Here is a 14,277-nt window from a genome sequence, read left to right on the forward strand (position 1 = left end):
TTTCCAATGAACACCACCATACTCCATGGACAAGAGTTACTTAAGCGGCCAAGAACATAATGTAACAAGAGAGACATGTGTCACAGTGTTAGAGTGTAGGAACGCACAGAGCACAAAGTGTGGTCTACCATAACACTGCATCATGCGTATTCCCCGTTATACACTGCCAGATCGCCAAGTACTGACACGGGTCTACTTGCCTTGCTCATTTTGTGTACCCGATGAGCTACCCCTATTGGGTTGGTTCTGGTCTTCGCCGTCTTGTTTTTTCCAAGCCGCATCCCTGCTCCGAGCGGCATTGGCTTGATACTTCTGAACCTTTGCTGCTTCCTGCTTGCTTTGCTCTTTCATATACGCCTGAGAATGTGTGAGCTCGCACCATTGCCCTCAGGCTTTCCAAATGGGAGACTTACACTCTCTTGTCCCATCTTGATTGGCCGGACTGGCTCATCCGGGTTTTTGGTTAGCAGCAGGTGTTTGGCTTCCTGCTTGAGATGACGCCCGACCAGGGGCTTGGTGATCCGAGGGTCATTGGGTGGCTTATTGGACGGGAGGACATAAAATTTCGCCACGACAGGTTTGTGCTCTTTGCCAACAAGGGTCAACTCGACATATTCCCAACATTGGAAATCTGTATTGATGGTCTGGCCCTGGAAAGGCTCGGATTTGAGAGACTGAACCTCGCACCCGTAGTCGAGCGCCATTCCGCGGGTGAGGAAATTGGCGACAGAACCCTCATCAACCTCAATTTCTATAGAGCGCTGGGATCCATGCCGAGCGTCGTATATGGTCATCCAGCGAATGTACTTCTGTGCTCCTGATTTGCGTTCCTCGGTCTTCCTTTTTTCGGATTCAGTTGTCTGGGGGAACACCAGATGATGTTAGCACGTGCAGTTGCACAACAGTGGATAACAACCCTCTCCTGGACAAACATACCTCTGTTATTCTCGCCACCTTGACATCTTCCGTTCGTGTTGGACGATTCTTCCAAAGACTGACTAAGTCTCGAAAGCTTTCCCTGTCCAATTCTTCTGCTTTATTTCATCCATCCTCTCTCTATACCTGTCCACCGACATCCCTTCATCCTCGATGATCCTCCTCTCCGCATCTTCACTGAGAGGCTCAGCCATGGTGCTGAACTAGGAAGTCGGTTGAGACGAACTTTTTCAGTAATATCAGCCCAGGAAAAGCGTGTCCTGTTGGTTGATGGGGGAGAAAGAGATGGATCAGGCTCTCGGGCTGGGGGTAAGGGGAGCCCCTCATGTGTATCAGTGAAAGCAGCAGGCTCCGAGGCGGGAATGAGGCTCCTAAAGGGGTGTGCGAGTCCAGTAATCAGGGATCCAGGCCGTCTGCAGCCAAGGATAGCTGTAGAGCCGAGGCCAATTGCGGAGGAGGGTGTGGTTGCACCAGAGGCGACATCGAGCCCGGTGCGTCTGATTTTCAAGCCCGAAGTAAGCATGCTTAATGCAGGCTCTGCTCCTAGATCTTTCCTCATTAGGTGTGTATAAGGCCTAGAACATGCGTTCATCATGATGAGCCTTCGGGGGCTATGCCCGGGCTCAGCCTCAACAAGGCGGTCCGAGGCAGACAAATCACTACCATTCAAGCGCGTAAGCCTTGTACAGCAGCGTTACCTGAGACGTTCTTGAGGCTCTGGCTTCTTTTGCCACAATACATGCCCACGTTGGAAGTGGGCAATATGCCTCATCTCAGCCCTTAAATACTGACATGACACCTTCCCATCATACGTCGGAAAGGGTGTCCAGGTAGAAGCTGTCACAACTATCCGTGGCCATGGACGGGTACGTCAAAGTTGCACATTTGATGTCCAAGTACGAGGAATTCGCTATCCTCAAACGATTCAAGGCTCTCAACTACCCGAGTCTACTCTACCGTCAAGCCGAAATAACATATTTGCAAGAAGATCTCGAGAAGTTGGCGGAGAGGGATGCCACCGAACCAGCTAGACAGTATTACACGAAAGACTGGTGGGCTTTAGCTCACACCGCAACAGAGCAGGAGGGGGGTGAACAGTGGCGAAAGGTACAGCAGATCAGGGAAAAGCTTGATGATTACAGTACGATGTACGAAAATCTTGGATATGATTGAAATACTGACAAGAGAATGATAGATGACCAACTCGTTAAGCTCGCCACACTTGCAAAGCTCGACGCACCGGCTTCACCTGACGTGAGGTTCCTCAAAGATTGGTTTGAGAGACGAGATATGGGTTCTTTCCCCATTTGGGGTTGAGACAAGCAGTCCTTGGATGACAAAGACGACTTGATTGCCATCAAGCCTCGCTTGCTTCAAGACCGGGTCATATGCTTGTTCGAATCACTGATCTCCTTGTTCCACAGATTTCTTGGGGAGAAGCTAAAGGTTAGAGACAAAAGTAATCAAGGCAGTCCAGAGTGATCATGAAATTCTAATGCACGAGTACTAATCAGGACCCTGAAAGCCCTGAGCTCGGCGACTCGATTTATCATTACAAGAAATCGCTCCTCTTCGGCGCCGCTGATATTTTCACTACAGTGGTCGCGTCATTGCTTCCAATGTTGTCAATTATAGTGCTATTTTTCGTGTCGTCTAACGCACTGAAATTGATCATAATCACTTTGTTCTCGGCGCCTTTCTCACTTGCGCTCGCTCTGATGACGACTGCGCGGCGAATCGAGATTTTTGCGGCTACAGCGGCGTAGGTTATACCAATTCATCTCGCAAACGTTAAATTGAGCGTTCACGATGGACCCGAGAAAGGAAGCATGTAGTGTTCAAGCTGCAGACAAAGATTCATTACAGATTTGCAGCGGTAAATGTGGTGTTTTTGACAAGCGGCACAACGGCTCTTTGACTTCGAAGGCAGCAGTACTGGAAATGAAAAGTACTTAGTCACTTGGAGTTTCTTCTGGTCTGAAATATACGGAGTCTTTCCAATTGACCTTACTGGCTGTCGGCAGAGCTCCATCCATCCAAACCGAAATGTACTTGAGTACGTGCATGTACTGCAGTGTTTGCGGTGAGGCAGCTCCAGGCAGTGAGCAGCAGCTGCAGGTATATAAGCGAGTTGACTCCCCGCAACCGCTCTTGCCCTTTTGACCCATACAACGTTTCCAGGCTCTCTGACGTATTGTCATATCCCGACTGACCGGCTCCTGCATAATACAATGAATCAATGTCTGCATCGCTCTCTACTATGCATCGCGGATTTGGTTCCTAGGTATCCCAGCGCCAATCAAGAATTTCCCGACGACTCCACGCGTTTCCCACTCCACTCCTCCTTCGAAGAGCTCGAACAGGCGGCAGAAGGTGGTTGTGAGCTTTGTGGGTTAATAGTGAATATTTTCAAATCAGTCGACGGGCGAGACACCTACTCCTGGGAATGGCCGAAGGAGCTGCTCGAGAAGCAAGGCGATGGCGACATCTCCGTACATCATATGGTCAAACGGCTTCCAGATTCGACTGACACCAAAGTACGCGTGTATATTGGTACCAGTGGCATGTACGGCGCTGGCACTAAGGGGGAACCTCCCGTGCTCGATATCTTGATGGTTCACGTGGGCCCTCAATTTAAACACGACAGAATATTACCCACGCTCAAGTTGAAGTTGAGGACACGTCATCGCTCAAGAAGTGTGTCCATTTACCCGTCGTGGCCGCTAGGCAGAGTTACAGGACTGACTCTTTGTTTGCAGGTCGAGTTATGCAGGCTGGAGGTTACCGTATCGGCAGTCTCCCCATCGATCCTTACACTGGATCGCAAAGAAACTTCAAGCTCGCCAGAAGGTGGTTGAGGACATGCAAGCAACACCACGACAACTGCTTGTCTGAACCGGTTCCCAATCTCCCAACCAGAGTCATCTATGTTGGCGACGACCCTGAGTATAAAGACGTCCATCTGAAGGTGCCTAAGCAAGGGTCGGAAGCAGAGTATGTCGCTCTCAGCCACTGTTGGGGAGGCGATGTTGAAATTAAGCTTGTGGAGGGTAATTTGGAGAAATTCCAGCTCAGCCTTCCGTTCGATGATCTTGCTGCGAACTTTCAAGATGCCATCGAGGTGACGCGGAAGCTCGGGATCCGCTATCTGTGGATCGACTCTCTATGCATTATCCAGGACTCGACAGCAGACTGGGAAGAAGAGTCGAAAATGATGACAACCGTCTATCGTGACTGTACACTCACTGTGTCAGCCATGTCGTCCGAGAAAAGCGAAGATGGTTTCCTGACGTGCAGGCCAGATGACGGTGGGGCCATCAATTGGGAGGCTGCTCACGTGAAATCCCTGTCAGACCGTGATGAGGATGTGCAGGCGAGGGTAGGAAGGTTTGATCCAAGGCAAGAGGAGTCACTATGGGATTTGGAGGAAAATCCGAAGAAGAAAGGCCCTTTGGCTCGTCGAGGATGGACGCTGCAAGAAAACGTGTTGTCGCCACGACACTTATACTACGGCGCCAACCTAATCCATTGGACCTGTCCATCTGCTCGTCTAAGTGCAAACGGAATGCGTGGAATGCACAAGCTTGATAAGCGGTACCCGGCGGCATCGGCTGTCATCTTCGGTGATATCCTCAGACAGCAGAACCAGGTTTCGGCTTATGGTGTTGAAGAGGTCCTCATGGATTACTATGTTTTCGTCGAGAACTACTCTGCGAGGAACCTGACGAAAGCCTCAGACAAATTTCCCGCATTCTCAGGCATCGTGCAACGCCTCCAGCCGGTACTTGGTGACTATATGGCAGGCCTCTGGCGCCGTGACATCGTCCGCGGCCTATGGTGGGTCAAAGAGGTCGAGGGAGGCCCTGTCTCAAAATACCGAGCACCGTCTTGGTCTTGGGCTTCGGTTGACGGCCCCGTGTCATGTGCGACATGTTCGAAAGACGAAGGACCCTTCGACGTTCAGATGTTGGATTATGCTATTCGCCTCGCTGACCATGACAACCCGTTCGGCCAAGTCCGGTCGGCCTCTCTTACCTTACGTGGGTGGACAAAGCGACTGGTTCGTCCACTGAGGTACCGTGAAAATCCTAGCGAGGACATCGACGACCTATTCGACGTCGTAATTGACGAGGCCCTGTGTTTGCAAGATGGAATCGACCTTGAGAAACATGCGTGGTCAGAAACCCGCAGCGTGTTCTTGCCTGGTACCGATTCACGGGAACAAAATGATAATATCGCCGGGGAGGGACACACGCCATGGATCAGGCTAGGAAGCTACTTCATACTCTCTGGGAAGTATGTGGTACTTCTTCTTCGTGCACTTCCAGATGGAGAAGGGCCGCTGATGAGATTCTGGTGCCTCCTCTTGGAAAGCGTGCACGGGCTGCGCCACGAAGTCTTCAAACGAGTCGGTACACTTGAGGGTAGTGCATCAGCAGCAAGCTTGAATAATTGGCAGCAGCGGACGGTCATTATCAGATGAGAATTTTCTGTGGAAATCATGGCCGAAAGGCGTTGCCCATTCCAGCTGGCTCTGGATGCCAGCCGCATATATGCCGGCCACTGGACCGATGACTGCCACCAGAAATAAGAGATGGTAAGGGTAGATGAGAAACCATGGGCATTCAGATGATTTGGTGACAATTTGTTGAGAATTAAGGGGTTGACTTGCATTGGTTTCCTAAAGAGAGAAAGCTGAGGGCATTCCGACTGTGACGGCGCAGCTATACAAGACTGTACCACATTCCGGTGCATTCTAGAAATTCCGACCCTTTGGGGCTCTACGCTTCAGTGACAAGGCGTAGGTAGCCACCTGACAGACGGCTAATGTTCAAATGTGCTCGCCATGGTGCACGGATAAGCAACTCCCATTAATGGCATGTGCTCTTGCAAACCTGTACTACTTGGATTGGCCATGTATGACTCATTCTCGTAAGAGCAATAGTCAATAGTATGTGTGGACAGCACAGCTGTGTAGACTACACTGTATTCTCCAGAGTGTTCTAGAGCATTCCAATATTTGGGCAATCTGAGGCTATAGCATAGCGGTTGCAAAGCGCCGTCTCAGTAGGTAGTCTTGTGAGGGGTTGTTGGTTGCCAGGAAGGCTATGAAGTGTGAGCTATCTAGTTAGCCAGCAACTAGTAGCTCTAGGCTGATTATGTACCTGACTGCCTGCTATGGTATGACTCAAAGCGGTGGCCTTTGACCTTGATGGCTTCGATCTTGACGGCTTGATGGACCGGCTTGGTGTCTAGCTTCACAGCTTGTGAACAGCGCCGCCACAAGTTGACTTAACCACTACTCAACGGTAAGACCACGAATACAAAAAAGTGGTTTCTGACTCGACACTGGTGAAGATCAAATAGATACTATCTTAAGCCTTATGTGGCAGAGTAATTGTAATTGTCTGTGAAGTACTCTGTCTCTTGTCCTATTGGAACTGACAGAAAGCAAAGACCCTGTACCAGAGGTCAGTATCTGATAGGAGTTCGTGCATAGGAGCTGATGCTGTGCAAATCACTTTGACCCCGTCTTCTACGGCATGCACTTTCATGCATCATACAATTTCATTTCTTAGTGCCCATGATGCTCATTCAAGGTGATAGTGCTCATTCAGGTGCCCATTAATGGTACTAATCTGTACTAAGTGTGTTTACTGGTCTCTCAAGTTGACTCATTGTGAATGCTCATCAGGGTGCCCATCAGCATTCTGGGGAGTATATAAAGGCCCATCCCATCCCACATTCACATTTCCCAGACGTCCACTCTCCACCTCCAAAACAAACCAAAATCTACCACATTACAAACACAACTACAAACACCACCACTCTACAACAACTCTTCAAACACCACTCTACTAGTACAGAGACAACTCCCTTCTCTCGCAAACATACTTTCTCATACACATCTGTGTCAACACAGCTCTGTCATACAAGACGTAAGTATCCTTCTTCTCCTCCTGCACAGAACCTTCATACTAACATACATCACAGACTACTCTCAAAATGTGTCAGAAGAACAAATCCGCGAAGCAACTGTCTGAGCGCAGCCGAAAGGCCGCTCGCAGCAACGCAAACCAAAAAATCAACAAGAAAGAGGCGCGCCACCAAGCCTACATCCAAAACAAGAACGTGCGTGACACATGGGTCGAGGACATGAACCTCCAGTTCGCGGGGGCCATCAATGTCCCGGCCACAGAAGAAAAGGCCATTGAGATAGCCACCGAGGCATCCGAGGCAGCTTTCGACGCCTCCAATCTTTTTTTCTTCACCCACGGCTCCAGTGTCCCCAACAAAAACACACAACCAAAGGAGGAAACATCACCCAAGCATGAGATGAAGAGGCTGGCAGGCGCCGCCGTCATCTTCAAGCAACCCGCTGCCGACAACACTAGCAGCTGGCGTGGCAGGCAGTGGGGACTAGGACACTGTGAAACAACCAGCGGCGCTGAGGCTGGCTTTTTCGCCATCTCAAAGTGTCTGACCCTCGCTGCCGAGCACCTCCACCACGCCCCACAACAGGACACTGAGCCCACCGTCACAATCTTCGTGCACGACCAAGACGAGATCAACAAAATTAGCAGGGTCCGCTACATCGACTCCACACAGGAGCGCTCGGACGCGAAGCCTGTCCTACTCGACATCGTCAAAAAATCAAGAAAGCTTCGCGACAACTTCGGCGCCGCCATCGAGCTGTATTGCATCCCAAGGCACGCTGCCGTCAGGGGCAACCAGCTCGCCGAAGCTGCATCTCGGAAGGCAGCCTCAGATCAAGACCTTCCAGCAGCTTCTGATTGAGCACAACATCTCAAGTCTCAATCACCCAGCCTCTACATCAACATCACAAACATCACCAGCTTGCCTTCGCTGGAACAACCACCACCAAGGCAACAGAGGCATCAGCGTTCCTTTCTTTTCTCCCCAGATGTGGGTTAATTTTTTCGGTGGTACAACACAAACTTTAGTGTGGTTTTGGGCTTTTTTCCCAGAAATGGGTTTTTTTCAGGTTTTGGTGGAAATTTTCAAATTAGAGAGAACTAGGGGAGACTAGGCAGAAACACTCAGCTTAGAATAAATGAAGAGTACTTAAAAACCAAATGTTCCAAATGCCTAGTGCCATGCTATGCTTCTTAGCCCCTAACTACTGTATCACGTCCTGTATATGTCTGTGTCGTTATCATAATATTACCGCTCGGGGAGCATCTAACGTGCCGCCACGGGAAGAACAAAAGCCGCTGCAATCCAGATAGGATCAAGATTCCCGAGAAACAACAGGGCTCATTTCCTCTTTTCTTACCCCGGAATAATTATCTCCTTACTTAAGCTTGAATGTTCTCATCTTCTCATCGCCGTGCGGCAGCAGCATGAAGAAGCTCTTGGTCGTCATCAGCCCGATCCGGTAGTAGGATGAGCGGTACCGCTTCACGAGCAGCAGGTATACGTCATCACCGAGTGTGACGAGGCGGATGGCCTCGTAACGGCCAGAATGGAGCCGCTTGAAGGCTTTTGAGGGCGTGAGCCCTTCCTTGCTGGGATGGAGCCTGATGTCGCCGCCGCTCTGGAATCTCAGCAGATCTGAGCCCTGGTCGAAGACCAGCGCGTCCCGTGGCAGAGCCACTGTGTCCAGAAACAACGCCCGGGGCTGCCGAAGTGCCTGATCATCAGTCCGGAAGTCTAGGTCTGAAATCTGCGCAACGCTGCCGTCCCGGAACTGTAACCCCACGGCGTCGAGCCCAGCTGCCGTCCCTTCCTTCAGTATGGAGGCGTAGTAAGTCCTCGACGGCCAGACCACCGGCCCAGCCCACCCTGCCCACGACCAGGACGGAAATTCCTGCCGCCTGCGTGGGACCGAGCCGTGCATGGGCTGATGCCTCCATGATAGCCCTGCCAACAACATTTGTAAGTAGTTGCAACTCGGGGTGGCAACGTCCCTGGGGTGCAGAAACGGTATGCCGCAGATGTTCCGCACAGGAGGCATTCTCGACTTCTCGAGGCTTCTAGTCACACCGGTGAACGCGTTGAGGGAATCTTCGTCAAAGGTGAGTGACCTTGTCGAGTATTCCTCAGCGCAATGGATATAAGTCAGAATTCCGGCCGTCTGATGTCCGAACCCGAAGAGCTTCGGCTTGATGAAATCGTTGTGTGCATCCGAGTGTCGACTGTTCGTAGCATGTAGCATATCAAACGAGACGCAGAGGCTCTCATAGCAGTGCATGGAATCGCACTCAAAATATAACTGGTCCTCCGTAAAGACCAGCCGCCTGCGAGAAAGTACGGCCTCCTGGAACGTCCATGCGCGACTGGCCCATTTCGACCCGACGATCTGATGCACCGGTGATGGAAGCGTGGATAAGATGCTTACTTCGTCTGTCTGAATAGAGGTCTGTTTCGCTAGCCGGTCTTGCGTAACTCCCGGTAGACCAGTGCTCTCATCGGTACCAGCGGCAGCGATGATAGTAAGAGAAGCGTGCTTATAAACAGCGTCCATATGGAAAATCTGCTTGTGTTTCGTGGCTTGATTCTTCTGATCAATGCAGTATTTGTCCACCCAGAGGTATTGGAATCCCAGAGCCAGCGTGACTTTGATGGCGTCTCCTATGACAGCTGGGGTATTTTCAGGCAAAGCGTTGCCTGGCCGAATGCTTGTTTCTGGTCCTGCCTTTGCGGGAGTCTTGATGCCCCAAACATAACTCAAAGCCACATACTTCGCGGCAGAAGGCAGGTCCAAACCGGATACCACACTCCGCGTCTGGCAGTTGATGAAGTGGACGTCCGGTGCCGTTTCTTTGCCCTCCGATGCCGTGCATAACGGGTGATGTGTGTCACAGGCTGACAGCCAAGTCGTGATCAGTTCTGGATCAAACCTCTTGCCGACCATCCGGGGTGAGAACAATTGAGGTTACCCTCTTCAATCCTAGGGCAGCATATCAACTGCCCGCTCTTAGAGGCGACACGGTACAGGTTTCGCCTCTGGTCTTCTCTTTCACCCACTCTCACAGACGTCCCAAAATTCCAGGGTACCACAGCCATGAACGACGGCACATCTGTATCGACATTCAAGCCCGAAGTCATGATAAGAGGGAATTCGCGGAGCTCCCAGCCCAGAGCCCCGTCCTGAGTGCTGCCCGATAGTGTTGTCAGAGCTCGACAGAGGTCACAGGCTTCCGACTGCAGCATGGTGATCTTAGCGATGGTCAACCCCAATACAGGGTAAGTGCTGCGGTTCGCGAAGCGCCGGCCTCTTGACCAGGAACCTGGTGTATAGACCAACTCGTAACAGTTGTCGCACAGTTCAGGCATGGCCTTGATGGAGGCGAGCGACACTTGGCGCATCCTGGCAGACAATGACCGGCCGAGCGGTTTCTTAAAAACACGCAGCAGCGATGTTGAGGTCTTGCTCTGTGCTGAAATATTAGTAACAGTCTTGCAGTGCGGAAAATGCGATCGCTTACCGTGAGACTTGTGGATCGACCAAGGGCGCCTGAAGCTTCACCAGGTCTGTCCACCCCAACGATGTCATTGTTTGACGCCATGGTTCTGCTGAGACTATCCAACGCACTGGAGTCGAGGTGGATACTTGCGGGAAAGGAGAAAGAAAGGTCAAGTGAGAAACACCCTTGCTATCGGATGCCTCAGCCGCACCTGTCTGCAGTCATCCTGCAGGATGCCAACCTCGGCAGGCGCTGCGACCCTTGTACAGCCTAGGTTAGAGATACAATTCTGAGGACGTGGAAGTGGCTTTAATGCTCTTTCAATGCTATAATTTCGCCCCGAAAGTGCGTCCATCTTCGAGTACACGATTAGCGAGTGTACTGGGAACACACAGGACTATTGTGCACCACGGGCCAGTGTGAACAAGAGGAAAGCCACATGCTACAATACATGGAATCAGAAGTGTGATTACAACAGAGCCGCCTGATCTGTACAATCAGAAAACATCTGCCGCATATCTATCCCGCAGGATCTCAACCCACCACCCTTCAACTTCAGCATCGGTCTTGCTCTCGCACCTCTCCTCCGCCTGCTCTCTGTAAATCCTCTGCACCACATCTCGAACGCCGTGGCTGACGGCCCGGCTGCCGCAGACATAGACCTTCGCGCCGTCTTCCCATATCTGCACAAGCTCGTCTCGGTCCGCCCAGACCCGGTCCCGCACATAGCCCAGGTGGTCATCCGGCCGAGCCCCTTGTCGCGAGTACGCATGGCGTATATCCACGGCGCCGGAGTCCTGCCAGCCTTGCAGCTCGGCGGCGTACAACGCGTGCTCCGGGGCGCGGCAGCCGATGTATAGCAGCGCGGGGGCCACCTTGCTGGCGAGGTCCGGGTTTTGGCGCAATCTTTCTGCGCGGTCTTGTACGAAGCCCCGGAATGGTGCCAGGCCGGCACCGGCACAGATCATGATTGTGGGTGTCAAGATTGGGTCTGCTGGCGGACTGAATCGAGGCTGGCCGGGCCGTACCGAGCAATTCAGAGTATCTCCTGCTTTGAGGCTGGCCAGGAAGTGTGACGCCAGACCGGGAGTTGGATCTTGCCCTGGCAAGGCTGCCGGGGTGGCGTGCGTGATCAGAGACCAGGTGATGGTAAGAGACGTGGGAAGCGCTCGCGGCGACGACGAGATGGAGTACTGCCGAGGCCGGATAGGTGGAAGCATGCTTGCAAGCTGCTGTCGTGGGAGAGTAATGATGTGGTATCTCTTAAGCAGCTGGAGGACAGATGGTCGCCGCTCTGTTGCTGAGATTGCTTGAGCCATAGCCTCAAGTGATGCCCTCTCTTCTCGGTGGTCAGTCACACAGGTCGATTAAGAGTTCAATTTGCTACAACTTTATTAGCCGATTTGTTCACATTCTCCAGGATTCAGACGGAGAGCAGAGTGAACAAAGTTTACCTTGGAACTTGCTTGTTGATGTAGCTCGAGGCGGGTATGGACCGCAGAGATCAAAGGGTCAGCCAAGTCATGGCCCTGTACCCGGAGGACGTCCCTCAAACTCTCTAGATCCTCAGGTCTGTTTTTTTGGATAGACTTCCAGATAATCGCCGACCTTGTATTGGATGTTCTCAGGGACCTGTATCCCCATGTGATATTTCGGTCTGTCTTCAGAGGCTGTTAGAGCTGCGACTTCAACAATCTTCGCATCGAACGCGTGAGCATTGTCTTTTGCAATGTGAGCCGGGAATTGAGTGATGCCGATCAGGTCTTTTGTGGTGGTTCCGACAATAGAAAGTGGCATAAGCTTTGGATATTCCAGGCCAAGATGATCTGCTTGCCACGTATCAAAGTCAGAGAGAATGTTGCCTTCGGTAACGTCTGCCACACCCCTTGGTGCCAGGGCTTCAGCGCCCTTCATCTGCATGAGTTTGTTCACGATGATGGCAACACGCTGGAATGTATCTTTCCAGTCCCCTTGATATTGAGATCAGTTTTTGACTTTCAAACACAATGATATGGGTTCCTTACTGCTGCCGCAACCGAAAACTGCGCAGTTGACACCGTCGAGGGTGTTGTCCTCATCCTCCAGCCACTTCACGAACTTGGCCCCGTTGTCCGGAGCTTGCCCCTCCTACATTGTAGAAGTGATCAGCACCACCGGTCTGTCCTTTAGAAGGTTGCCTTTGGCCTCATCGAGTGGCAGCACTGTGGCCTGGAACCCACGTTGTGGCGCCGTCATTGCCAGCCAGTCAGCGAGACCCTGACAAGTTCCTGTATTCGACCCGTAGAAAATGGACAAAGGCTTCAGTCCAATAGGAGTCTCCCCTATAGCGTCTCGGTTGTGTTCATGGGACGCAGTAACTGGTTTGTTGCCACTTGGACCGTGTACCATATCTCGCTGCAGAGTCAAGACGTCGATACCTGGACGAAGCTTGGCGCGTATGAATAGGTCCCGTGGTTTAAGTGTCAGGGTTTTCTTGACAGTAAGCTTGTATGCTGGGTCGACAAAGTTGAAATCGAACTTCTGGAACAGCATAGCCGCTGCCAAGATGGACTCTTGCATGGCAAATTCACTCCCTTTGCAACCCCCAAATCAGCACCAGGTGGCTTATAGTAAGGGGAGACTTCGGGATTTGTCTTACCAATACATGCTCTCTGTCCGTTTCCGAAGGGTTTATAGCAGCCAGGGGGCAGGTTCTTGAAGTTTTCATCTAGCATTCTCTCCGGCCTGAACTCATCCACATCAGAACCCCAGACACTAGGGTCTCGATGGACACCCGGAACGAGAATGAAGATTGCTTGTCTGCGTTTTATAGGCCATTTTCCTCCCACGATGGCCGGGCCGTCGGTCAATTCATCTCCCGTCGGGGTCGGAGAAAACCCAGCTGAAGGGGGATACAATCGTAGGGCCTCCCTCAGACATGCTTTGATATATGGGAGTCGACTGACATCATCAGCTTTGATAGGCCATTGTCCAACGACAGAATCGACTTCTTTCTGTACACTCTCATAAGCCTCTGGGTGTTGCACGATAAGCGCAAAGAAGAAGCCCAACAGGCAGGCCGTTGTTTCGTGCCCTGTGGTGTCCCAGTCAGCGCTTAGTGGCTCTCGGAAGGGCGAGGATGCTGACCAGCAATCAAAAAAGTGATCATGTTATTCGTAATAGTCTGATCTGTCAAGCTTTTGCCAGTTGCTGGATCTTTGCCGTTCAGCATGGCGTCTTGGAGGTCCTTCTTCTCGGATTGGCCAACTCTGCGTCTTCTGTCCACAACCTCCCTGGCAACCTGGTGAACGGTATCACTGTCCTCGTCAAACCTCCTGTTCGTTCTCCGATACAGCGCTGTCAACCAGCCCGGTCTTCCAGATCTATTGGCTGTCTCGATGAGCAAGTTCGTCATGGCATCGATGAAAGGATGGAGGTTGTCTTTGTAGAAAGAGTTTAGATGCGTATCCATGGTGCAACTGAATGTCAAACTACATCAGCTCGTGGATCACTAGGAGATGGTGCCTCTCGAGGCAGCTTACAGAGACAAGGTGTCTATCGTCAGTCTCGTGAAGTCAGACATCGGACAACCCTAGAGCCAAATATCAAATCACCATATTCCTTGCCAATTTCTACAATACTCTTGATACTGTTTGCCAGGTCGATGTTGGGTAGGTTGCCCACCAAGGGCCAAGGCCGAGGCCCGGGGATTTCTGAAGCCATACGGGCTGGGTATCTATGAATTGGTCTAAAACCAGGCGTCACTGCGCAAGATGGAGGACAAAAAGAAAGAAAGAAAAGAAAAAGGAAAGCGGAATGGGACGGTACAGCATACCCTCGAATACCACGGAGGAGCATTGCGTTGAATTGTGGCTCTTATCGGCCGAGTCTGTCAGAATCCCGGCGCAAAAAATTGCTTGCCTTTCGATTG

At 51.5% G+C, this 14,277-nt stretch overlaps 7 protein-coding genes across 7 annotated transcripts; 3 read left to right on the top strand and 4 right to left on the bottom strand.

Moving 5' to 3' along the window:
- Positions 1-192: 192 nt before the first annotated feature.
- On the bottom strand, positions 193-1,130 carry INS49_006053 (uncharacterized protein; the record flags this gene model as incomplete). Its single annotated transcript, XM_043166828.1, has 4 exons — positions 193-357; positions 414-860; positions 937-994; positions 1,063-1,130. 4 exons carry the CDS (start codon positions 1,128-1,130, stop codon positions 193-195), a joined length of 738 nt encoding a protein of 245 aa, XP_043027972.1.
- A 664-nt stretch (positions 1,131-1,794) lies between these two features.
- Positions 1,795-2,702, top strand: INS49_006054 (uncharacterized protein; the record flags this gene model as incomplete). The annotated part of the gene is made up of 3 exons (XM_043166829.1): positions 1,795-2,077; positions 2,132-2,190; positions 2,451-2,702. The coding sequence occupies 3 exons, from the start codon at positions 1,795-1,797 to the stop codon at positions 2,700-2,702; spliced, it is 594 nt and encodes a 197-aa protein (XP_043027973.1).
- A 1,001-nt stretch (positions 2,703-3,703) lies between these two features.
- On the top strand, positions 3,704-5,419 carry INS49_006055 (uncharacterized protein; the record flags this gene model as incomplete). Its single annotated transcript, XM_043166830.1, has 1 exon — positions 3,704-5,419. The coding sequence occupies one exon, from the start codon at positions 3,704-3,706 to the stop codon at positions 5,417-5,419; it is 1,716 nt and encodes a 571-aa protein (XP_043027974.1).
- A 1,523-nt stretch (positions 5,420-6,942) lies between these two features.
- INS49_006056 (uncharacterized protein) lies at positions 6,943-7,734 on the top strand (the record flags this gene model as incomplete). Its single annotated transcript, XM_043166831.1, has 1 exon — positions 6,943-7,734. The coding sequence occupies one exon, from the start codon at positions 6,943-6,945 to the stop codon at positions 7,732-7,734; it is 792 nt and encodes a 263-aa protein (XP_043027975.1).
- A 517-nt stretch (positions 7,735-8,251) lies between these two features.
- Positions 8,252-10,469, bottom strand: INS49_006057 (uncharacterized protein; the record flags this gene model as incomplete). Its single annotated transcript, XM_043166832.1, has 3 exons — positions 8,252-9,765; positions 9,840-10,335; positions 10,389-10,469. 3 exons carry the CDS (start codon positions 10,467-10,469, stop codon positions 8,252-8,254), a joined length of 2,091 nt encoding a protein of 696 aa, XP_043027976.1.
- A 395-nt stretch (positions 10,470-10,864) lies between these two features.
- On the bottom strand, positions 10,865-11,686 carry INS49_006058 (uncharacterized protein; the record flags this gene model as incomplete). The annotated part of the gene is made up of 1 exon (XM_043166833.1): positions 10,865-11,686. One exon carries the CDS (start codon positions 11,684-11,686, stop codon positions 10,865-10,867), a length of 822 nt encoding a protein of 273 aa, XP_043027977.1.
- A 247-nt stretch (positions 11,687-11,933) lies between these two features.
- On the bottom strand, positions 11,934-13,818 carry INS49_006059 (uncharacterized protein; the record flags this gene model as incomplete). The annotated part of the gene is made up of 5 exons (XM_043166834.1): positions 11,934-12,337; positions 12,392-12,494; positions 12,570-12,940; positions 13,006-13,440; positions 13,494-13,818. 5 exons carry the CDS (start codon positions 13,816-13,818, stop codon positions 11,934-11,936), a joined length of 1,638 nt encoding a protein of 545 aa, XP_043027978.1.
- Between the last annotated feature and the right edge of the window lie 459 nt (positions 13,819-14,277).

The sequence above is a fragment of the Diaporthe citri genome (assembly GCF_014595645.1).
Source record: "Diaporthe citri strain NFHF-8-4 chromosome Unknown scaffold_2, whole genome shotgun sequence".
NCBI classification, from domain to species: domain Eukaryota; kingdom Fungi; phylum Ascomycota; class Sordariomycetes; order Diaporthales; family Diaporthaceae; genus Diaporthe; species Diaporthe citri.